Here is a 26,499-nt window from a genome sequence, read left to right as displayed (position 1 = left end):
TACCCAAATTAGGATGCTTTCACATAAGTTTCAGCTTTCCTGGCCCAGTGGTTTTTGAGAGGAAGATTCTTAAAAGACTTTTCCTACATATATCTATGTAAAACTTGGATTCCCTATTGTGGCCCCGCCCTACCCCCTGGGGTCATGATTTTTCCAATTTAATATCTACACTACCCAAGGATGCTTCCACATAAGTTTCAGCTTTCCTGGCCCAGTGGTTCTTGAGAAGAAGATTTTTTAAGATTTGTTCTATATATTTCTATGTAAAATTTGGATTCCCTATTGTGGCCCCACCCTACCCCCGGGGGTCATGATTTTAACAATTTAATATCTACACTACACAAGGATGCTTCCACCTAAGTTTCAGCTTTCCTGGCCCAGTGGTTCTTGAGAAGAAGATACTTAAAGATTTGTTCTATATATTTCTATGTAAAATTTGGTTCCCTATAGTGGCCCCGCCCTACCCCCAGGGGTCATGTTTTTTACAATTTAATATCTACTCTACCCAAGGATGCTTCCACATAAGCTTCAGCTTTCCTTACCTAGTGGTTCTTGAGAAGAAGATTTTTAAAGATTTGTCCTATAGATTTCTATGTAAAACTTGGATTCCCTATTGTGGCCCCGCCCTACCCCCCGTGGTCATGATTTTTACAATTTAATATCTACACTACCCAAGGATGCTTCCATATATATTTCAGCTTTCCTGGCCCAGTGGTTCTTGAGAAGAAGATCTTTTAATGACCCCATCCTATTTTTGTCTTTTGTTGATTATCTCCCCTTGTAAGGGGACTTGGCCCTTCATTTTAACAATTTAAACTCCCCTTCACCTAAAGATGCTTTGTATTAAGTTTGGTTAAATTTGGCCCGTTGGTTCTTGAGAAGAAGTCGAAAATGTGAAAAGTTTACAGACGGACGGACAGCTAGACAGACGGATGGACGGACAGACGGACGACGGACAAAATGTGATCAGAAATAAGTTACTTCCGGTTTGCAACGAGCTTTGCTCTAGTTATTATTATAAAGGTCTTCCGTCTTCACGGAAGACCTTAGAGTGATTCTATTCAAGGTCTTCCGTCTTCACAGAAGACCTTCTAGTGATTCTACTGTTTCTTATTATTATTTTTCATTTTTATTTTTTTTACCTTTTCAACTCGCAATTTCTCAAAAATTACTCAATGAAATATAGCCAAATTTTCAGGAATGATGTGTTGTGTCATGCCATTTTGAAATATGAAAGAAAATTGGAAAAATTCATTTCTGGTCACGAATTATTGCAAATTTTCATTTTTTCAACTAAAAGGTGTGATAGAGATTGATTAGTCCATGTGTGATAAAAACATTTCGTGTGTTGTCGCCACTTCTGGTCGTCACAGGAAGTGATTGAAAAAGGGTAATTTTTTGAACATTTTTGTTTTTTAAAATTTTTCATTCATATTAGAAAGGTTAATAAAGACATGTTTGAGAATGCTAAATATGTTATTTGATTTAGAATTGAAAAGCCAACCTTGAGACATTTGCATTTTTAAATTTGAAGTGGTGGTTCCCGCTGGCGTAATGGTTTGCGCATTGGATCTTTACACTGGCATCCCGGGTTCAATCCCCCATGTGTCTGAAATTTTTTTTAATCACCTTTTCTTCTTGATTTTACGTTTTTATTACAGAATTGGACTAAAGACCTCTCGTTGCTCGCAACAAGTTTCTTTTCTAGTTCTTTTTTTTTAATTTGTTCTCCTGTACTTTTTTTGTCCACGAGTGTTCTCATAAACTGTTCACCAAACTAAGTTAAAACCTTTCTAGGGTTAATAGGTGTGTTGTGTAGGTATGCGGAACGAAGTTCATTTTGCGCACATACGCATGCACATACGTGCGCGTGAAATGAGTGAATTGACTGATATAATTAATATCGCCGTAACTTTTAAATTTTTTAAATGAAATGTTTTGAAAAACTCATTACATACGGATATATCAATAGTGCAGATAATATGACACTGTCAAATTAGCACAAACTCATGCGCATGCATGTGCGCTTCGTTCTGATTGGCTGAAACAACAAGAGGCCAACGGACCTTATAGGTCACCTGAGCATTCTGCAACAACTTTCCAGTTATTGAATTTGATTCATGTTTTAAGCCAGATGCTATATGGCATTCACAATTTTGAAAGAGGCACCATTGATCATCATAACAATACACTTAGCAGTTGCTTAGCTTGGTTTATTGATTTGAAAATGTCCAATAATAAGTTCATAGGATCTTCATGAACGTTTCATGAACATTTCATGAATAAAATTCATGAAAAATTCAGGGAAATTCATGAATTATTTATGATCACCTCGCAGGGGTAATGAATACCCATACGCAAGGTAGGGGAACAAAAATGCATTCCAACTAATCAGTAATATTCAGCAATAATAAGTAATGCCCCTAACACTGTGAAATAAACCCCTGATCCTAGGTCCAAAACATTGCACAAATTTTAAAAAGGCACCCTTAAAATTGCCTATCAAAAAATAAATAAATGTTTTATAAATACATAGGAGCAGATTTCAAACAATTAATTCATTTTCAGTATATAAGTAGAGCCCCACCCCCACCCCTGACCCTGGGGCCTTGAAATTCACAATTCTGCAAGATTAGGGCCCTTGCTCATCATAACTATATAGTAGGGATGTCAAAATTGTCAATAATTGATATTCGAATATTCGGTAGTAGTATTCGAATATATTCGAATATTCGATGAAAGTAATACATCCTGCATTATAATATGTATACATCTTTACTCTTTTGTAAAGCAGGATACGTTTTATACCATTATTTTGGAATAAAAATTCATATAAAGTTTTGTAAATGCACAGTAGTTCTATTTTCAAAATATTTTACAGAATATATGAAAATCTGATATCCAAAATGTAATATATTTCTTCTGAAAATTCAAAAGAATCTTTTAGTATCTTCAAGATTAATTAATCGTCTTACAAAAGTCTACACTGGTAACACCCACAGATTTTTACCATGCAGAACAATTATCTAATGGAGAAAAATAAAAAGCAATTACTTTTAGCTAATTAATAGTTACTGTAAAAATGTGTCCTTTCAACAATATGAACTAATTGTAAGTACTCTAGGACACTGTTATACCACTAATTAAATGATCAAATGAATAATTTGTATTATTTAATAGATACAATCTTCACACCTTTAAGGTAATCCAAGAGGAGTGTATTTTTATTTTGTTTTTAATCAAATCATATTACTGGTCAACAGTACGACTTTGATTCAATTTCTGACAAAAATTGTCAGATTTTTTAAATCTTTAAAATGCTTGTATACTGAAAATCCGAATATTCGAATCTTAAATTTATATTCGAATATCAACTCATCGAATGAATATTCGAATATTCGAATATTCGTTGACATCCCTACTATATAGGTAGTTCATCTGCTTCATACCCAGAGACAGAGAAGAAAATTTTCAAAGATTTAATGTATTTTCACTATATAATAAATAGAGCCCCCCCCCCCCCCCCCCCAACACCAGAACCCCTGACCCTGGGACCATAAAATTCACGATTTTGGTAAAAGCACTCTTGCTCATCATAACTATGCACTTAGTTTATTTAATACCTAGGAGCAGAGAAGAAAATTTTCAAAGAATTAATATCTTTTCACTATATAATCAATAGAGCCCCCCCCACACACCAGAACCCTTGACCCTGGGACCACAAAATTCACAATTTCGGTAAAAGCACTCTTGCTCATCATAACTATGCACTTAGTTAGTTTATTTAATATCTTGGAGCATAGAAGAAGATTTTCAAAGAATTCGTGTATTTTCACTATATAATCAATAGAGCCCCCCCCCCCCTAACACCAGAACTCTTGACCCTGGGGCCATAAAATTGAAAATTTTGGTAGAGGCACTCTTGCTCATTATAACTATGCACTTAGTTAGTTTATTTAATATCTAGGAGCAGAGAAGAAGATTTTCAAAGAATTCATGTATTTTTACTATATAATCTATAGAGCCCCCCCTCCAACACCAGAACCCTTGACCCTGGGGCCATAAAATTCACAATTTTGATAGAGGCACTCTTGCTCATCATACTTATGCACTTAATTAGTTTATTTAATACCCAGGGGCAGAGAAGAAGATTTTCAAAGAAATCATGTATTTTCAATGTATATAATCAATGGAGCCCCAACCTAACACCAGAACCCCTGACCCTGGGGCCATAAAATTCTAAATTTTGGTAGAGGCACTCTTGCTCATCATAACTATCTACTTAGTTGGTTTATTTAATACCCAGGAGCAGAGAAGATTTTCAAAGAAATAATGCATTTTCACTATATACTTATTTAGCCCTGCCCTAGCACTAGAACCTCTGACGTCCAGGAGTAAAGAAGAAGATTTTTAAAGATTGCATTAATTTTAGTGGTTTTGGACCCACCCCTCAGGCCCCAGGGGGGCAGGGATCATGAAATTCACTTTTGTTCCCCTTCACCCATAGATGCTTTGTGCCAAATTTGGTTGAAATTGGTTCAGTGGTTGCAGAGAAGAAGCTGAAAATGTTTAAAAGTTTACAAACGACGTACGACATACGACGAACGACAACAGACGAAAACGGATAGCAATAGGTCACCTGAGTTTACTCAGGTGACCTAAAAATCTCAATATCTTTTTTGTTTTTCAACGAAATGCTTTGAAATTTAGAATATAATCATGAATTAGGATATCCTATAATATAATATATAGCAATTATCATGAAAGCACGCGCATGCATGTGCGCTGTAATCTGATTGGCTTAAACTAGAAAAGGCTATAACTTCCTTGGTTTTCAACCAAACAGGATGGGATTTAGTACATTGATAAACATAATGGATTCCTACAAGTATGGTTGTTTATTGTGCACATGCATGCACGTGCGTGCACATGAAAGGAGTAAAATTACAAATACACTTGATTAAGCATATTTTCTAATACTTTTGGATTAAATACTTTAATATTTCTATGAAATTTAAATCATAGTCATGCATTAGGGTATCTTACAATATAATATTTAACAATTATCATGAAAACACACATATGCACTTGTGCTGCAATCTGATTGGCCTACACTTGAAAACGCTATAACTTCCTTGGTTTTCAACTAAACAGGATGGGATTTAGAACATAGATAGACATAATGGATTCCTACAAGAATGTATGGTCGTCATGCACATGCATGCACGTGCGTGCATGTGAAAGGAGTAAAATTACAAATACACTTGATTAAGCATATTTTCTAGTACTTTTGGATTAAATGCTTTAATATTTAGTATATTAAAATATATAAATAGTGTCGACAAGATGATTTGGTCATTATGCACATGGATTCACATGCGCACGCGTGCAATGCCAAAATCTGAATATACTTCGTATACTTCTGGGAAAACATTGTTAAAGTCTAAAATGCATAGAGGTTGTCTTATTTAATGAAGCTTCAAAGGAATATGGCACCAAAAGGGAGTTGGGGAGCATTTGGGGAACATCTGTAACGGTTCCCATTACAATTAGCCCTAGTTAATAATGCGAGAGCAAAATCATTTTGCAATACCAGTTTGATTTTTTCTGTCTGTACGCCTCTGGCCTTGGTCAACTGACAGAAAGCAAACAGTGCCTTCTTTTCGCAGACTGGACTGGCACACACTATGTAAGCCAGACATGTGAGGGCAGAGCCAACTCTGTTGTTCTTCTCATCCATAGCTCTCTCAGGGGACAAGTTATCCTACAAAGCAAACAAGAGACCAGTTATCCTAGAATGCAAACAAGAGGCTTATTAGCTCTAAAGCTCACTTTAATTATATTTTTCCCTTCCTAACAGTTGACAATGGTGCAAACCCAAGCAAAGAAACTAAGTAATGCTTTTAAAGATTTACCTGTAGATCTAATAACTCCATTATTTCACTGTATATAGCATCAAAATGATGATCTTGGGTCACTCTTTCACACGGTATACCGTTACACATGAAAAGTCTGCAAAGAGTTATTTAAGAACATGTGATACAACATACAAAAGCAAAACTTTATCCATAAACTAAGATTGACATAGATATGGTCAACTATTTCAGTAACAACAAGAGGCCCATGGGCCATATCGCTCACCTGAGCACTGTAGCTTAAAAAAAAAGCAGAAATCAGTTTATTATTGAAAAGTTTTAACCCAAAAGTGGTTCCAACCAATCCTTAAAGGGCAGAGGGTATGATCTGAACAAACTTGAATCTACACTACATGAGAATACTTCCATATAAATATGACTACTCATGGCTTTGCGATTCATGAAAAGAAGATTTTTAAAGAATTTTTCAACATATTTCTATATAAAACTTGGATTCAATGTGTGGCCCCGCCCTACCCCCCAGGGGTCGTGATTTGAAAAAAATTGAATCTACACTAACTAAAGATGCTTCCATATAAATATGACTAATCATGGCTTTGCTATTCTTGAGATGAAGAACTTTGATCGGCCAGTGTGGCCCCGCCCTACCCAAGGGGGTCATGATTTGAACAAAATTAAATCTACACTACCTGAGGATGCTTCCATATAAGTTTCATCTTTCCAGGCACAGTGGTTATTGAGAAGAAGATTTTTTAAAGTATATTCCTATATATTTCTATGTAAAACTTTGATCAGCCATTGTGGCCCCTCCCTACCCTTGGGGGTCATGATTTGAACAAATCTGAATCTACACTACCCGAGGATGCTCATATATATATATGATCATTCATGCCTTTGCTTTTCTTGAGAAGAGTTTTAAGGATTTTTCCTATATATTTCTATGTAAAACTTTGATCGACCATTGTGGCCCTGCCCTACCCCTGGAGGTCATGATTTGAACAAACTTGAGTCTAAACTACCTGAGGATGCTTCCATTTAAGTTTCATCTTTCCTGGCACAGTGGTTCTTGAGAAGAAGGTAGTTGGTGGTAAAACATACCACCAAATTTTCACTATCTCTATCTAACTTTGGTCGGCCATTTTGGCCCCGCCCTACCCCCGGGGGTCATGATTTGAACAAACTTGAAACTAAACTACCTGAGCATGCTTCCATATATATATGATGAATTATGGCTTTGCTATTCTTGCGGAAAAAATTTTTTTAAAGAATTTTCCTATTTATTTCTATGTAAAACTTTGGTCGGCCATTTTGGCCCCGCCCTACCCCCGGGGGTCATGATTTGAACAAACTTGAATCTACATTAGCTGAGCATGCTTCCATATAAATATGATGAATTATGGCTTTGTCATTCTTGAGGAGAAGATTTTTAAAGAACTTTCCTATATATTTCTATGTAAAACTTTGGTCGGCCATTTTGGCCCCGCCCTACCCCCGGGGGTCATGATTTGAACAAACTTGAAACTAAACTACCTGAGCATGCTTCCATATATATATGATGAATTATGGCTTTGCTATTCTTGCGGAAAAAATTTTTTTAAAGAATTTTCCTATTTATTTCTATGTAAAACTTTGGTCGGCCATTTTGGCCCCGCCCTACACCCGGGTGTCATGATTTGAACAAACTTGAATCTACACTACCTGTACATGCTTCCATATAAATATGATGAATTATGGCTCTGTCATTCTTGAGAAGAAGATTTTTAAAGAATTTTCCTATATATATCTATGTAAAACTTTGGTCGGCCATTTTGGCCCCGCCCTACCCCCGGGGGTCATGATTTGAACAAACTTGAATCTACATTAGCTGAGCATGCTTCCATATAAATATGATGAATTATGGCTTTGTCATTCTTGAGAAGAAGATTTTTAAAGAACTTTCCTATATATTTCTATGTAAAACTTTGGTCGGCCATTTTGGCCCCGCCCTACCCCCGGGGGTCATGATTTGAACAAACTTGAATCTACACTACCTGAGCATGCTTCCATATAAATATGATGAATTATGGCTTTGTCATTCTTGAGAAGAAGATTTTTAAAGAATTTTCCTATATATTTCTATGTAAAACTTTGGTCGGCCATTTTGGCCCCACCCTACCCCCGGGGGTCATGATTTGAACAAATTTGAATTTACACTACCTGAGGATGTTCCTCCATAAGTTTCATCTTTCGTGGCACAGTGGTTCTTGATAAGAAGATTTTTAAAATATGCCAGCAAATTTTCATTTATTCCCAATTATCTCCCCTTGAATGAGGGCGTGGCCCTTCATTTGAACAAACTTGAATCCCCTTTACCCGAGGATACTTTGTGGCAAGTTTGGTTGAAATTGACCCAGCGGTTCTTCAGAATAAATCGAAAATGTGAAAAGTTTACAGACAGACGGACAGCTAGACGGAGCCGGACAAAATGTGATCAGAAAAGCTCACTTGAGCTTTCAGCCCAGGTGAGCTAAAAATTTTTCATTGTAATTTTATTTGACATAAAAAATGTGTCAACCTTGTCCAAATTTAACTTAGATAAAAAGAGTAATCATTATTATAATTTCTCCCATAACTTTTTGAAGTGCGTTTTCTGCAGCTAGACTGCCATGTTAGGTGCCCGCTGTAAATATCACTCCTGGTTAATTATGTCCGGGATGTTTGACCCCATTTTTCAGTAGCAAAAAATCCCAACCTACCGACCCTTGATCAAATTGATTTTTTTTTTGGGGGGGGGGAATGTTACAGGAAATAAATATATTTTAATGTTATTTTTTTTAGGCCATATTACCATTTTTTAATGTAAAAACATTGATGATCTTAATTCTGTACTTACCTACTATAGAAGGCCCTGTATTATTCTTGATTTAAATGAGCATGAAAAAGACATTTAATCCTTCTTTTAATTTTAGCTTGTAGATCTTCATTTTAACCTGTAGATTTTTATATGTACAGGCTAAAATTAGCCTGTTGTTAAAAAAGTTAATTTCGATCCCTGTGTAGAGATGTCAAGTCTTCCAACAAGTTGAAGCATTTTCATGCAGCAAACTATGTATACATGTATAATGAAATACTAGACCTTACAATACTACAGCTTTATTAACAGCTTTGCTTGTTTACATTTTGCATCAGAATCCCAAACTCGCTTTTTTCCCAATCAATGTATATTAAAATTTAGAACAATTACTTGAACATTTTCCACAGAATTAACTTTGGACAGCCTTAAACAGGTCATGGTAGCCTAGTGGTAGAGCGTTTGCATCGTGATCAAGAGGGGTGTTCGATTCTCGTTCGCGGTGCCGCATCAAACCTTAGACGTAAACATAGGTAGTGACTGTTCCTTCGCCAAGCGCTCGGCATTAGAAGTGAAAGTCACAGATCATTCGGATATGACCTTAAAAACATAGGTCTGGTGTCACATTAGGTGCTGGCATGATAAAGAACCCTCACTGCTCAATGGCCCTGAGTGCCGAGTATAGGTCTAAAGAAGCCCTTCACTGGCATATGTTGACGTCCCTGTATGAGTGAAAAATTCTTGAATGGGACGTTAAACAATAAAGTGCCATGCCACAGCATTATACGCCCGTCAAAAGAATTACAATTTTCTTGAACAGTTTAGGTGCAAGAAAATCACATCAACCTTGATTCTAAGATTTCGATGATTTTTCCATTCCTTAAAATATTTATCCATCCCCTGTGATGTAGGCATCAATTATAATAAATATTACATCACTGATAGATTTCTGTGCTGGTTGTGTTAGGCCTTGTCAAATGCCCATCATCAAATTAGTCTTAACAACTTAATCTATACTAAATTAATTTTGAAAAGAAAAGGCTGGCCATCAAATGACATATGTTATAAACTGAACAGCATTTCTTCTGTCTAATCCCCAAAGGGTACAGATAAGACTGCTTAAGTATCAGTCACATTATCCAGCGATGGGGTATACGATGAGAAACCGATGCGTTTTTTGATGAAAATGGCGTGGTTGCCAGCCGGGCACCACTAGTGATCGGACGGTGACTGAGGCCATTTTGCGAATCGGTAGGGTCATCGGTAGGACATAATTCGTAGTTAAAATTCAGCGATGTCTCCAACGATGCCTCACAACGCTCCTCATCGGTAACCCATCATTAACACATCTTTCAAGGATCGGCCGATGTATGGCCGAGCATCGTCCAAAATCCGTTGAATCAGAGGTCATCAGGGGGTTGAGTGGTGTTCAACAGATAACTGCCGATCACCGGTCGATGTTCGACCTAACATTGGCCCGTAGTCGACCGATGTACGAACGATGTTCACCAATGTATGAGCGATGTAATATACATCGGCCGATTATCCTGGAACATCGTTTTTTGATTAGCAATGCATCGCTAGGCCTTTGTAAGTCTGGCCGGCAACCACGTCATTTTTATCATAAAACGCATTGGTTGCCCATCGTATACCCATCGCTGGATAATGTGACTGATACTTTAAGGACTACTCGGCCGATGTGGACCGATGTTGGGGCATCGCTAACACCACGGATTACCACCGATTACCACCGGTCTACGGCTACCGGCCGGGAAATGTGACCTAGGCATTAATCATAGCGACTGAGACAGCTAGCCTTCCTACATTGAACTCATTAATTAATCTTTAACTGGATGCTTGTCTACTCATTACTACCAAGAGATGAAGGGTCTGCACTACCTACTATAATTTTTTTTAAAAACATATAAAATACTCAAAGATTTTTTTTTTTGGTTGAGATTTAATTTCCGACAGGTTTTAATATGTAATTCATATGGATATGCTGATTCCACCCCACCCCATAAAATTAGTTTTTAAATTAATAATATTACATAATATCAGATTAGTCTATAATGCAATATCAAATTAGTTTTAATTACTTTTCATCAAATTCATTTTAAAACTTAAGCTAGTCAACAAGAGCTATAGCCTATTTTCAATCAAACAGGCTTACCCATTTGCCCAATACTCAAGGGATATAGATAACACCAATGCTCTGTCAGTTAGCTCCTCGCACTCAAAACCCATTAATTTCTCTCTAATTTGACATGCAATTTTCTGTTATCAAAATTCTTCTTGACCAGTGCTTGATAATTACACTCATGGGAGAGGTAGGATCTCTCTAACATACATTATATTTGTTATAGATTGCTGTCAAGTATATGCTTTAAAAAAATAAGTATTTTCTTGATTTAACAATTTTTTTAATAAGGACAGTGCAATACTCTTACATTATTTGGGATGTGTAAATGAATAGTAAAAAGACACATCTTTTTTTTAAAATTTCACTTAAATTAAAGGTCACAGTGACCTTGAAATAGGTCGCGACACCTTCTACCTAAGATGCATAAACTGGCCAAGTTTGATGATTGTAAGTCTTATGGTTTTCTTGTTATGGGCCGGAAAGGATTTTTCCATATTTGGCTATAACTTCTTAATCAAAGGTCAGAGCGACCTACTTTTTGTGCGCGACACACCTTCTACCCAAGATGCATCAGATGACAAAGTTTGATAATCCTAGGCCCAGTAGTATTAAAGTTATGAGCCGGAAACGAAAAAGCTAACAGACAGACGGACGGACACGAAGCCTATAAAATAATACATCCCGTCTTAAGACGGGCGTATAATAATATATACATTTGTGGTATCTTTCCATTATATAAACATACAGAGAGAAAATATCTTCAATTCTGTATGAAGTTTGTCAGAGGTCAGAGGTCAATACATGGCCGAATCACAAGGCGCAATAATATCTACCGTAACGGTTACTTATAAATATAAAATGACTTGCTTTTCATGTATAAAAATTAACAAAATAAGCGAGTAAATAATTTTATTGTTTTATTTTTAACGTAAACAAGTACTTCATACATTTTTTGACGATCGATTTAACCTGTGTACATAGAGAATATATCGATAGAGGCTAAAGTTTGTTTACAAGTTGTATGTCACTTTTGTCAGCTGCACAGTGAGTCTCTAACGTTTATCCTCATTTTTGGTAGACGTTAAGTTAAATCTTTGTGATATAGACTAAAACTATATTTTTTCATTAAAATGTACTCACGATGAATGTGTAAATCTGTTGGAAAATATCAATGCATTGCAATCATGCCACGAACAGCTTCGATCGGCGCTGTCGTACTTCAGTGTTATAGCTGTCGCCAGTGTCTCCGTGTTAACATCAAAAATGTGCTTTTAGTTACTGAAATCATGGATTGAATGTTTTTGATCAAATTTAACTTGATTGCAAGTTAACTGGATCGGACAAGTGTCTCTATCCATCGAATCCATGCATCCACTTTCAGGCGACCGAAATTCCTCCAACTTTTTTCATCAATCTTCGGACGTGTTTCATGTGTCTTTTCAGCATCAATTATCAATTTTCACGAATAGAAATATTCCCAGACACAAATCTCTTCACTTTTACTGATCACAAGTAGCCTTTAACAAAATATTCCCTTCGAAATAAAATTCTTGGCCTGACGAATTCGAAGCGTAACGGCCTTTCAAGCTGATTTACACCTTGCATAAACCTATGGCGACCGGTTAGTGCAATATTTATATGCGAATATATTTAATTTAATATTAAATTGTCCATCTCAAATGTATATATAAGTAATAAATAACAAGTTTATAAACTTCAATGGGAATTGAAGTGGGTCGGTACATGATCAAATCATCTGAGAAGGCCTTCTGCCTTCACAGGATTTGATCACGTGACCGACCCACTTCAATTCCCATTGAAGTTTATAAACTTGTTATTTATTTCTTAATACAATCAATCCATTATGGACAGCCTTATTAACAGCTTTGCTTGTTTACATTTTGCATCAGAATCCCAAACTCTGTTCTTCTTCCCAATCAATGTATATCAAAATTTAGTACAATTACTTGAAACATTTCTTTAACATTTATCTTACCCCTGAACAGCTTTTGCAGAATGCATCCTTACAGCATGGCTAAGGTCTCCTAAATATTTAATAAATTCATCAGAAACAGGAACATCTGCATAACCTTCATCTCTTTTCAAAGAAATTTTTGCCCAATTTTGATTTTGATCTGCCTGCAGAAAAAATAAAGCATCTTTAATTAATCAAAACATGTCTCACAAAGCATAACAAGAGGCCCATGGGCCACATCACTCACCTGAACACATGGGCCAATTAAAAAACACAAATCAGCTCATTACTGAAAGTTTACTTGTTGGGGGAGGTGGGTTTGAATTTTTTATTACATGAAAATGTCACTATATCAATAAAGCATACATGTATAACATTGCCATACTTAAAAAAAGAAGAGTTTTAAAAATTTTTCCAACATATTACTTGATCTCACCTTGTGACCCCTCACTAACCCCTCCCCCCCTTCCAGGGATATTATTTGAATAAATTTAAATCTTCACTACATGCAGATGCTTACTTGTCAATTTGACTAAACAAAACTTTTCTGTTCTAGAGAAGATTTTTTCCTATATATTCTTATGCAAAACTTCGATCCCTCATTGTGGTCATACCTTAATCCCGGAGGTCATAATTTGAACTAACCTGAATCTAAACCACCTGAGGATGCTTTCATTGGTTCCATACAAAAAAAAAAACACTGATCATGGATTAGGTATTCTCCAGAAAATTTTAAAAGATATTTTAGTATATATTCTTATGCAAAAATTGATCCCACATTGTGTCCCCATTTCCCATCCATTCCCCAAGATTTGAACAGTCTTGAAACTACACTACCTGATGATGCTTCCATTTAAATATCACCAATCATGGCATGGCTTTGCTGTTCTTGAGAAGATTTTTAAAGATTTTTCCCAAATATGGCCCCACCCTATCCCCAGGGGATCATGATATGAACAAACTTGAATTAACTCTAACTGAGGATGTTTCCATATTAATATCATGAATTATGGCTTTGCTGATTTTGAGAAGATTTTTAAAAGATTTTTCCTACATATTACTGTGTAAGACTTTGATCAGCCATTGTGGCCACACCCTATCCCCGGGGGTCATGATTTGAACAAACTTGAATCTATACTACCTGAGGATGCTTCCACATGAGTTTCATTTTTCCTGGCCCAGTGGTTCCGGAGAAGAAGATTTTTAAAGAATTTTCCTTTATATTCCTAATACATAAAACTTTGATCAACCATTGTGGTCCCACCCTATCCCAGGGGGTCATGATTTAAACAAACTTGAATCTATACTACCTGAGGATGCTTTCACATGATTTTCATCTTTCCTGGCTCAATGGTTCTGGTGAAGAAGATTTTTAAATATTTTTCCTATTTATTCCTATGTACAACTTTGATCAGTCATTGTGGCCCCGCCCTATCCCTGGGGGTCATGATTTGAACAAATTGAATCTACACTACCTAAAGATGCGTCCACATGAGTTTCATCTTTACTGGCCCAATGGTTCTGGAGGAGAAGATTTTAAAAGATTTTTCATATATATTCCTATGTAAAACTTTGATCAGCCGTTGTGGCCCCTCCCCTCCCCAGGGGTCATGATTTGAACAAACTTGAATTTACAATACATGAGGATGCTTCCACATGAGTTTCATCTTTCCTGGCCCAGTGGTTCTTGAGAAGAAGATGTGGAAAGATTTTTCCTATATACTGTATAAAGGGTATTTTCTGCGGCTGTCCAATTTTTGTGGAATTTGCGGATAGAACAAATCCACAAAAAATACAATCGCAAAATATTTTTAATATGACTCCAGGTATTTTATACATTCAAGTATAATAATTGATGCGTCTGCAGACTCGTGCGTGGACTGTCTTCGTTTAGTGAGAAAATTTGGGTGACATTGAAACTCCAATAGGTATATACAAAATATGGCAGTTTTTCTTTCTTATTTTCCACTTTTCAATCCTGTGATTTGTCTTGAGACCGTTTGATTGTCTCGTAAATTTCATTCAAATCAGATGACTGAAAGTATTAGTAACGCCTCAATGCATGTGACACATGTGGTTTTTAGGGTGGTTGATTATATGCAACAATTATTATAATTAGTAATCTAATGCCATGGTTACTGGCTACCTGTATCAACATTTTTTCTTTAAATTCCTTCCGAAGGTTACCACAGTTTTGGGCAAATTTTGGTACATTTGTGATGTAGATACAGGATAAATCCTTTTCAATTTTGATTAATATTTTTTTCACTTTAAAAAGTGTTAGCTATTTCATTGTTTTGTATTGCAGTAGGTAAGTTTAAAAATTGTAAAATCCAATCATTGATTAAATGAAGATTAGGAAGTCTAAGATGCATTAGTGTTTTCGGCCACATTTCGCCTTCGCGCAGCTTCCTCCATGGTTAAATTTTCAAATGTGGAGAACCCTGGCATTAATTATCATAATCTATATATTTATTTAAATTATTTGATTGATCACATAAAATTAACGTCTGCCATGTTAGAATAAAGATTTTGTTGTTTGAGTGGACTAGTACTGTTACAACAATAATTATTTTCATTTGGGATTAGGCATAATTTTACAAAGAGTAACTAAAAGATAGTACTTTAATCAAGTTTAATAGCATAACACCTGTTCTCATGCACCTTTCATTCATGTGTCTGAATGAATTTACAAAACGTAATCATGGGATTGTTGTAATAAATCTTAAAGTTTGATGATCCTATGCTGTGCCCGGTAAATATTTTTTGCGATATAGTGCAAACGCAGAAATTGAAAACGCAAGAATTAATTTGCTACCTTTCAGGGGTTAAATTGCAAAAAGGATCACTTCATTATAAATAAGGATTTGACCTACAGGACCTGGCTTGGTTTTTTTCTTGACAATGGCATAAGGCTGAATACATATAGCAATGCATTTTTCCTAAATCTTTTTTTCAGCGAGTAGAGGTAGGAGGAAGAACCCTTTCATGGATTTCCTGAGTTTGTTATCTTAAAATGTAATAATTGATATTTGTCTTAACTTCTCAATGTGCATAATGGTAATGTTTACTGCCTTTGAAATTCTATTCTTTATGTCTAGGCTATTTCATTTCATTTGTGAATATAATAAAACATGCAATTAATGTGTGCAAATTATACAAGAGGCCCATGGGCCTTATAGGTCACATGAGAATCATGCAATAACTTTCAAATGATTGAATTTGGTTCATGTTTTAAGGTAGATGCTAATGGCATTCACAATTTTGAAAAAGGCTGGCACCATTGCTAATCAAAATTATAAACTTAGTAATTGCTTAGTTTGGTTACTTAAAGGGGCTGGGTGGTCGTTGCCATCTTTAGACTATTTCGATCTCCTTTACAAGAAGATCTCCATATAAAGATATACCAAAATAATCAAATTTTAAAACTGATATGTATGAATTTTTTTGGTCAAATTAAAGTTGACAGCTTTAGATATGATATCTAAAAATTTAAGTTATATCTGGTGGTTAATTTGTTTTTAATTTGTTGACCCCCAAGCCTCCTTAATACCCATAGGCGGGGTAGGGGAAAAAAAATGCATATCAGCTAATCAGTAATATTCAGCAATAATCAGAAGTGCCCCTTGCACATCATAACTTTATAGGTAGTTTATTTGCCTATTACCCAGGGGCAGAGAAGAAGATTTTCAATGAATTAATGTATACTCACCGTCAATGGAAACGCAACACCCTAATTTTAGGGGTGAAAATTATGTACGGGATATAACTATGTACCAAAAAAGTTAAGAAATATTTTACATTGCCAAATCAGTTATTTAACGGTTGAATGATTTTCATTCCATTACCGGAAGTTGATTTTTTAGCTCCCTGATCAGAAATCAAAAATGAGCATTTTTAATAAAATTATTGACAATATTTTGGGGTTTCAAGGTTTTGTACTTGTTAATTATAAGTCTTGTACTCAAAGTCCGGAAAAAATATCCTTCTTTCACTTCCGGATGTGATGCCTGTATTTCCTCAAAGTAACTGAAAGCACGCATTTTCATTGCTAATGTTGAAAATTTTCAAAATAAAGAAAAGGGAGAGCTACAGATGCAAATATACACTACATAACGACTTTTCGGGCTCATGTGTTTCAAAAGCATGAATGACAGTTCCTTGACCGGAAGTCCAAGGGTTACTACACTATGCCAAGTTAGAGAAAATTCGACCTCAGTATCTGCAAAACAGGCATTTAAAAAAGGACAAGAATATTTATTTCGCTCAGATAAAGACATTGATAAACTTAATGCATGGTAGAATTCGGGCTGCTTATGTTGTACATGGCGGACTAGCACGTTTTAATTGAATGGGGGATGTTTTAGAGTTATGTGTTACTTTATAAGGTTTAAAGATAAGATTAGGAATGAATACATAAATTTAAAAAGTAAATTTACAAAACAATGATACTTCATTTATCTTTAAATGTTATCTTTAGACCTTAGAAAGTAACACATAACTTTTAAAACATCCCCCCTTCCGACCATTCAATTAAAACGTGCTAGTCCGCCATGTACAGCATAAGCAGCCCGAATTCTACCATGCATTAAGTTTATCAATGTCTTAATCTGAGCGAAATAAATATTCTTTCCTTTTTTAAATGCCTGTTTTTCAGATACTGAGGTCGAATTTTCTCTAATTTGGCGTAGTGTAGTAACCCTTGGACTTCCGGTCAAGGATCTGTCATTCATGCTTTTGAAACACATAAGCCCGAAAAGTCGTTATGTAGTGTATATTTGCATCTGTAGATCTCCCTTTTCTTTAATTTGAAAATTTTCAACATTAGCAATGAAAATGCGTGCTTTCAGTTACTTTGAGGAAATACAGGCATCACATCCGGAAGTAAAAGAAGGATATTTTTTCCGGACTTTGTGTACAAGACTTATAATTAACAGGTACAAAACCTTGAAACCCCAAAATATTGTCAATAATTTTATTAAAAATGCTCATTTTTGATTTCTGATCAGGGAGCTAAAAAATCAACTTCCGGTAATGGAATGAAAATCATTCAACCGTTAAATAACTGATTTGGCAAAGTAAAAGATTTCTTAACTTTTTTGGTACATAGTTATATCCCGTATATAATTTTCACCCCTAAAATTAGGGTGTTGCGTTTCCATTGACGGTGAGTATATTTTCACTACATAATCATTATAGAGCCCCACCCTAACACCAGAACCCCTACCCTGGGGCCATGAAATTCACAATTTTGGTAGATGCATTCTTGCTCTGTTATGTTGCTATGTTTTTAGTTAGTTTACTTAATTAACATAGGAGCACAGAAAAAGATTTTTAAAGAATTAATGCATTTTCACTATATATTCAATAGAGCCCCAACCTAACACCAGAACCCCTGACCCTGGGGCCATAAAATTCACAATTTTAAAAGAGGCACTCTTATTTATCATAACTATGTACTTAGTTATTTTAGATAATACCCAGAAGCAAAGAAGAAGATTTTCAAAGAATAAGTGCATTTTTCACTATATAATCAATGGAGCCCCGCCCTTACACCAGAACCCCTGACCTTGGGGCCATAAAATTCACAATTTTGGTAGCTAGAGGCTCTCTTGCTCATTATAACTATGTACTTAGTTAGTTTATTTACCGTAATACCCAGAAGCAGAGAAGATTTTCAAAGAATCAGTGCATTTTCACTATATAATCAATGGAGCCCCGGCCTAACACCAGAACCCCTGACCCTGGGGCCCTAAAATTCACAATTTTGGTAGAGGCACTCTTGCTCATCATAACTATATACTGAGTTGGTTTATTTTTTACTCAGGGGCAGAGAAGAAGATTTTCAAAGGATTAATGCATTAATTTTCACTATATAATCAATGGAGCCCCACCCTAACACCAGAACCCCTGACCCTGGGGTCCTAAAATTCACAATTTTGGTAGAGGCACTCTTGCTCATTATAACTATGTACTTAGTTAGTTTATTTGATACACAGGAGCAGAGAAGAAGATTTTCAAAGAAATAATGCATTTTCACTATATAATTAATATAGCCCCACCCTAGCACTAGAACCCCTGACCCTGGGGCCATGAATTTCACAATTTTGGTAGAGGACTCAATGCTGATAACAATCATGCCAACAGTTTGACTCCTTGATGTCCAGGAGTAAAGAAGAAGATTTTTAACGCACTGAGTTTACTCAGGTGACCTAATAAGGTCTAAATCAAATCTGAGGGAGTACGTTACTGATATATGTAGCCAAAATCAGAGTTATTAAATTCTAAGGAATATATACAACTGACATTCATTGCAGCTAAATGCTGCCAACAATACCTGTATTGAGTAACACAGTGAGTTATTCTTGTCTTCGGAGAAAGTGTGCTGAGGTTTGTTCCACCTGACTGACAACTTTACCTAGGATTTTTATTACGATTTGATATCTCTTTAGAGTTTCTTATATCAAAAATGGGCATGCATGAAGGATAGATAATTGAAGGAAAATACACAAGTGTATAAAAAAAATATTAAAATAGTCTTTAATAAAGCGAAAGTTTAAAACTTTAAAAGTGTGGTACCAGGTGGATTTGAACCCCCGACTTTAAAATGATAGTTTGTACGGTGTAATAGTCAGCGCATATATATCAACTTAGCTAGTCTGCCGATAATATTTATAGATATAAATTTGAAGCAGATTATCAAAATAAGGTTTCCTTATTTTTTTATAGGGTTTTTGTGAATTTGAACCCTAGGGGTGCCCCTAAAAAAATCCTATCTTAAATTATTTCTTACATCCAAACCTATCAAAATATCACAATTTTATTTAGGGGCAGGCCTGCCCCGAAGGACTTCTAGACCGAAATTCATGTAAAAATCAACGCTTTAATGGACCAAATGGTGTTTTGGCCAACTTTGAAGCTTTATTGTAAGGTTGTAAATAATAAATTTTAGGTATAAAATGCAAATTTGAACAATTTAGATATATATATGGTAGAAAACAACAAATAAAGATTAATTTTTAAATGTCACTTTTTCCGGGAAATTGTTCACTCCTATAGGTCAATTCTTTTGTCAAAGTGAATACATCCTTTCCAACGGCAGAAAATACCCGTTATACGGTACTGTAAAACGAGAAAATTTGGCGCATACGTATTTTAGCGCAGACGCAAGTGGGAATACATTGGCGCAAATAAATTTTAGCGCTTGCACTTGTCATTTAAAATATATAAAATATATAAATATAATATTTTTTGTTTTTTAATCCCCACCCATATTTATCTTTTTTGGTTAGTCAAGCACGAAAACACAATAGCACTCCCACATATAAGTAAACATTCATCAACTTCACCGTGGTGTTGCAATCACATGGACGTGGCACAATGTTAAAATTTATTAATATTTTATTTTAAATAAAAGAAGTGAAGTATTTACGCATTTTTTTTCACATTAAAACAATACATGCATCGAAAGAACGTTACTTGGATAAATGATTGACACACCGAGAAGCCAAACTTTGAAGGTGCTAATGAGAAGAATCGGCCGGGTAAAAACTACCAGGGTGACAATTATAGTTTAATTAAATTATAATTTGACAAAACTTTCTTGATCGATCCTACCATGTACAGTGCTAATGTGTAATATAAAATCAATCAACTCTTCGACATTACGTTATGTGCGTTCCAGTTTACATGTACTTATGTAAAAGCTTTGAACACACACAAAAAATAATACTTAGAAATCTGATAGCGCACAATAAATTTTAGCGTTCAGAGCTTCTTGCACCAAAGGCACTAAAATAAGTAGTGCGCCAAATATTCTCATTTTACAGTATTCCCTTGTTAAACTTTGATCAGCCATTGTGGCCCCGCCCTACCCCTGGGGGTCATGATTTGAACAAACTTGAATCTACACTACGTGAGGATGCTGCCACATGAGTTTCATCTTTCCTGGCCCAATGGTTCTGGAGAAGAAGAATTTTAAAAGATATGCTATTTAATTTTTCATAAATTCATAAATATCTCCCCTTTGAAGAGGGCTTGGTCCTTTCATTTTAACAAACTTGATTCCCCTTCACCCAAGGATACTTTGTGGCAAGATTGGTTGAAATTGGCCTAGTGCTTCTTGAGAAGAAGATGAAAATGTGAAAATTTTACGACGACAATGACAACAATGACAACAACGACAGACAACAGACAAATTTTGATCAGAAAAGCTCACTTGAGCCTTCAGCTCAGGTGAGCTAAAAAGTGTTACTCGTGATTAGCAAAAGACCATTTTTTTCTCATATTCAAAGCTTTAACAATTGGGAATAAAAATTAACTAGTGTTAATTGTAACGGGGACCGTTACAGATGTTCCCCAAATGCTCCCCAACTCCCTTTTTGTGCCTAATTCCTGTAAGACATTTTTTTAAAGTACGCACAGTATCGAAGGAATTCATCAAAGAATTATAAAAGCTACAATGATATCAACTATATGTTATTTTAACACATTGTACCCGCACGCATGTGCATGCACATGCAAGATGATCATGGCATGTTGTCTAAAAAATTTACATATTATATATCGTGCGAATTAATAAAAAATCATTCAATTATACATGCTACTGTTTTTCAAATATATTGGTCATTTTGCGTATTTCACGAGCGCACGTGCATGCATCCATGTTCTTGCATTCAATTTTGACAGTACCACAATGTAGAAAATCATTATACCTATACATGTTCTAAATTTCATCTGGTTTTGTTGAAAATTAAGAAAGTTATAGGCATTTAAAGTTTCAGCCAGTCAGATTGCAGCACACATGCATGTGCCTGCTTTCATGAAAATTCTTATATATCATGCTGTAGAACTTCATAATGTATGACTATGTCAGTTCAAAGGATTATGACAAAAAACAAGAAAGATATTGAGACTTTAGTTTCAGCCAATCAGAGCGAAGTGCACGTGCATGCCGTGAGATCTTGCTACTTTGACCATGTCGTCTTGTCTATATTACTAATGTATCCTTACATTTTATGTTTCAAAAAATTTCACCAAAAAATAAAAGAGTTACGGCAATATCCATTATATTGGTCATTTCACGTGTTGCAAGTACGCGCTCTTGCAAGCAGGTGCGCGCAAAATGACCTTCGTTTGGCAAATCTACATAACATGCCTACTGACCCGAAAAAGGTTTCACCTAAGTCGGATGTGTAGTTTACAAGATCACTTGTGGACATAATTTTTCCCAGGAAGAAAAATAATAATTACTAGAGCAAAGCTCGTTGCAAAGCAACAAGTAGGTCTTCCGTCCTGCTTGACCGGAAGTAGCTTTCATTTTTAACAAAAATGAGAAATAACGCATGAAAATGGTTTGAATCCTCTAAAGCTATGTTAATTAATGCAAAAATAAGCAATTTTTTGCTACTTCCGGTTTAACCGGAAGTGATGACGACGGACGGAAAATTAATTTTTATGCTCCCAGAGACATATGTTACCTAAAAACTTGTCAAGAAGGCAAAAATACGCGTTTTTCGACCACTTCCGGTGACGACGCCGGACCTATTTTGACGACTCCAATAGATTAAACTTGACATTTTAAATAACTTTGCTTCTTTGACGTATTACAAATTCTCAATACGTTTCGAGATATAAAGAAAAAACTTTTGGCCCCTCTGGGCCCTTAATTATAGGGGCCGGCCCTTTTTACAAGATATAATTTGAAAGATCTTGGAATTCTACACTTCTTTTGTTCTATATGTTTTAACAAAATATTTTCAGGTAAAAAAAATATCATACAAAAGGTGTTAAAAATTTTGAAATTCACGATACGACCATTTTTGGGCCATAGCGAGCGCCGACGTGCGGCACTTCCGATAAAAATGAAATACTAACATTTTGCACATCTATAGACTTAGGACTATCATACCTGAAATTTTCACGTTTCTATCTATAGCCATTTTTTAGAACATTCGCGGACAACCTGACCCTTTAAAAATCATAAAATCGGAAGTGACATCATCAAAACGGAAAAAAATGAATCGTTTAAGTAACGTTACATAAGTCCTGAAAGTTTCATTGAAATACATCTAGCCGTTTTCGAGAAATCACGTGCACAAAATCGGTAAGAAAAAAAAGAATAATAATAGGTAAGAACAAGAGGCCCATGGGCCACATCGCTCACCCGAGCATTGTGGCTAGGAAAAAGCAGTAATTGGTTTACTACTGAAAAGTTTGAATCCAAAAGTTTGGCCCCGCCCTACCCCGGGGGTCATGATTTGAACAAACTTGAATCTACACTACCTGAGCATGCTTGCATATAAATATGAGCAATTATGGCTTTGCTGTTCTTCAGAAGAAGATTTTTAAAGAATTTTCCTATATATTTCTATGTAAAATTTGGTCTTCCATATAAATATGGCCATTTTTAAAGAATGGCCCCGCCCAACCCCCGGGGGTCATGATTTGAACAAACTTGAATCTACACTACCTGGGGATGCTTCCATATAAATATGAGCAATTATGGCTTTGCTGTTCTTCAGAAGAAGATTTTTAAAGAATTTTCCTATATATTTCTATGTAAAATTTGGTCGGCCATTGTGGCCCTGCCCTACCCCCGGGGGTCACGATTTGAAAAAACTTGAATCTACACTACCTGGGGATGCTTCCATATAAATATGAGCAATTATGGCTTTGCTGTTCTTCAGAAGAAGATTTTTAAAGAATTTTCCTATATATTTCTATATAAAACTTTGGTCGGCCATTGTGGCCCCGCCCTACCCCCGGGGGTCATGATTTTAACAAATTTGAATTTACACTACCTGGGGATGCTTCCATATAAATATGAGCAATTATGGCTTTGCTGTTCTTCAGAAGATGATTTTTAAAGAATTTTCCTATACATTTCTATGTAAAACTTTGGTCGGCCATTGTGGCCCCGCCCTACCCCCCGGGGTCATGATTTGAACAAGCTTGAATCTACACTACCTGGGGATGCTTCCATATAAATATGAGCAATTATGGCTCTGCTGTTCTTGAGAAGATTTTTAAAGAATTTTCCTTTACATTTCTATATAAAACTTTGGTCGGCCATTGTGGCCCCGCCCTACCCCCGGGGGACATGATTTGAACAAATTTGAATCTACACTACCTGAGGATGTTTCCCCATAAGTTTCAACTTTCCTGGCACGGTGGTTCTTAAGAAGAAGATTTTTAAAACATACCACCAAATTTTCACTTATTCTCAATTATCTCCCCTTGAATAAGGGCATGGCCCTTTATTTGAACAAATTTGAATCCCTTCACCCAAAGATGCTTTGTGGCAAGTTTGGTGGAAATTGGCCCAGCGGTTCTTGAGAAGAAGTCGAAAATGTGAAAAGTGTACGGACAGACAGACAGACACAGACAGACGCCGGACAAAATGTGATAAGAAAAGCTCACTTGAGCCTTTGGCTCAGGTTAGCTAAAAAAAGTGAAAAAGAAACCAAAAAATAACAAGAAGGTCTTCCGCTGAAGACGGAAGACCTTAACTCAATCTGATTAAAATCAGATCCTTTGATCCGCTCACTTAGATCGCTACACAAGGATCTGAAGAAACCCCATTCGGGGTCATCTCAAAGGATCTGATTTTAATCAGATTGACCTTAACTAGATATGAAACTCGTTGCGAGCAACACCAGGTCTTCCGTCCGATTCTGAAAAAAAACATAAAATCAAACTCAAAAAGTGATTTAAAACCGGACATACGTGGGATTGAACCCGGGACCCGGGTGGCCGGCGTGAAAATCCATTACCCTTTACACCTTTGCGAACCCGCTTCAATTTCAAAATGCAATATCGCGAGATTGCCTTTTTGGATTGAAACATAAATTAGATTTTTTTTAAAATGCAGTGTGGAATCATAAAATGAGAACTATAGCTTGCAAAACTTTGCCAAAGAATATCACATCGGAATTTGTTACTTGAGTTTTAAGAGAAATTTTTAGGAGAGATATTCTATTACTGATGAACAAATGATACTGTTTACAACTTTCATTCGATATGTATTCAACTTTTTATTCCATGCAACTCCATATACAGGCATGCCAATGGTATCTATTTCTGCACTTCTGTTGTCATTTGTCTACTAGTTAAGGTGGGTCATGATACATTATTTCGCGCAAAACGTCACGAGTAGTTCTTAAAGCTATTCCTTTGAAATGTTTGATTATTGAATGGATGTGATAACTTCAATTAAATTTAGAAATGTATGTTCTTAACACCGGAATTTCAAGCTTTAGAAAGTATATTGATCACAGTGTACAAATATTATATTGTATACAACCAAGTAACAATAAAGCTGGGAATTCGGTAAGGTTTTCCACGAACTTTGTATCCTGTTTACCCCCAAAGTGGACTCTTCCAATTAGTTACAGATTCAGGAAAAGATTGGAATGTTTCGCTGAAAAAAATCTTTCGCTCTCCAACGGAATCTGATACTATTTATGTTCTATAACTTGCATTTATTACAGAAATATTCAGACAAAAGCAATTTTATAAGACTTTTGAGGAAACCTTGGATTAAAACTACATCTGTATATGAAACGTAAAAGCGACGTGTCAATCCAACGAATCCTTTACATTTCATTGATCTTTATGATAGAAGTTTCGTTCATCCAAACCCTTGGCGGACCATCTAGACCCTGACTTGCCTAATGGCGGAGTTTACGGAGACAGCTGCCATCTTGGACACGCTTCAGATTTTTAAATGCAAATATCTAGTGTGTGGATTGATCAATTCTAAAATAAATTATATATTAGTTCTTTCCAGTAGGGTCTCCATTAACGTTAATTATATTTAGAGATGATGGCTTTATCCTATTTAATGGAAGCCCAGATGATATTAAAGAATTTTTTGACATTGGGAACTCTTGTCATAAATATTTGAGATTCACTTATGAAATATCTTACACCAGTGTCAATTTCTTAGACACTACTATTTACAAAGGAACAAGATTCCTAGATAGCCAGCGATTAGACATTCGCTCGTATATCAAACCTACTAACAGCTTCCAATACTTGCACAGGCAAAGTGCTCATAGCCAATCAGTTTTCAAGGGCCTAATTAAAGGAGAATGTACCAGACATCTGAGAAATACTAGTGATCAAACTGTTCTGGAAGTTATCTTTAGAGATTTCAAAACTCATCTCGAAAAAAGAGGTTATAAACATTCAGAAATTGAACCTATTATGCAAAGAACTTTTTCTGCAAATAGAATGGATCTTCTTAAAAAATCAAAGAAAAACAACAAAAAGGCTGTACCAAACGTTTTGGTCACCAAGTTTAACCCATGTATAAAGGGGATTAGGAAACGACTTATGAAATATTGGAGTTACATACTTGATGATGATGTATGCAAAGAATTATTCACAACACCCCCTATGGTAGCATACAGCAAACACAAGAATATAGGCGATCTTATCATTAGATCCAAATTAAAATCAAATGAAGTTCAAAGAAATTGATTGATTTATGTATACGGTAAACCCCTGATGAGGCAGGCCGTATCACAATTACAAAATGACATGTGCTATTAATACTGCCGAAACACTCTTAATTAATTTAACAAATGAGCAACTGACCAAATGCTTCATTAAGAGTGTCGGGTTCTAATAAGTATAAGACATGTCTGGATGTTAAGATGCCGTCGTTTTT

General features: G+C 35.7%; 1 protein-coding gene across 1 annotated transcript in view; it reads right to left on the bottom strand.

Moving 5' to 3' along the window:
- The window catches only part of LOC134265914 (serine-protein kinase ATM-like), a gene marked incomplete at its 3' end in the record, with an annotated part of 201,307 nt that overhangs the window by 43,506 nt on the left and 131,302 nt on the right, over positions 1 to 26,499 (bottom strand). The window contains exons 13-15 of the mRNA XM_062748129.1: positions 12,846 to 12,988; positions 5,916 to 6,012; positions 5,594 to 5,764 (exon numbers count right to left, since the gene is read on the bottom strand). Of these exons, the coding sequence (XP_062604113.1) occupies positions 5,594 to 5,764; positions 5,916 to 6,012; positions 12,846 to 12,988 (411 nt within the window). The remainder of the gene's footprint in view (positions 1 to 5,593; positions 5,765 to 5,915; positions 6,013 to 12,845; positions 12,989 to 26,499) is intronic.

This window comes from Saccostrea cucullata, unplaced genomic scaffold, assembly GCF_032062105.1.
Source record: "Saccostrea cucullata isolate Sc308-1 unplaced genomic scaffold, CSIRO_AGI_Scuc_v1 ctg562, whole genome shotgun sequence".
Lineage (NCBI taxonomy): Eukaryota > Metazoa > Mollusca > Bivalvia > Ostreida > Ostreidae > Saccostrea > Saccostrea cuccullata.
This window is presented reverse-complemented; position numbering and strand designations above follow the sequence as displayed.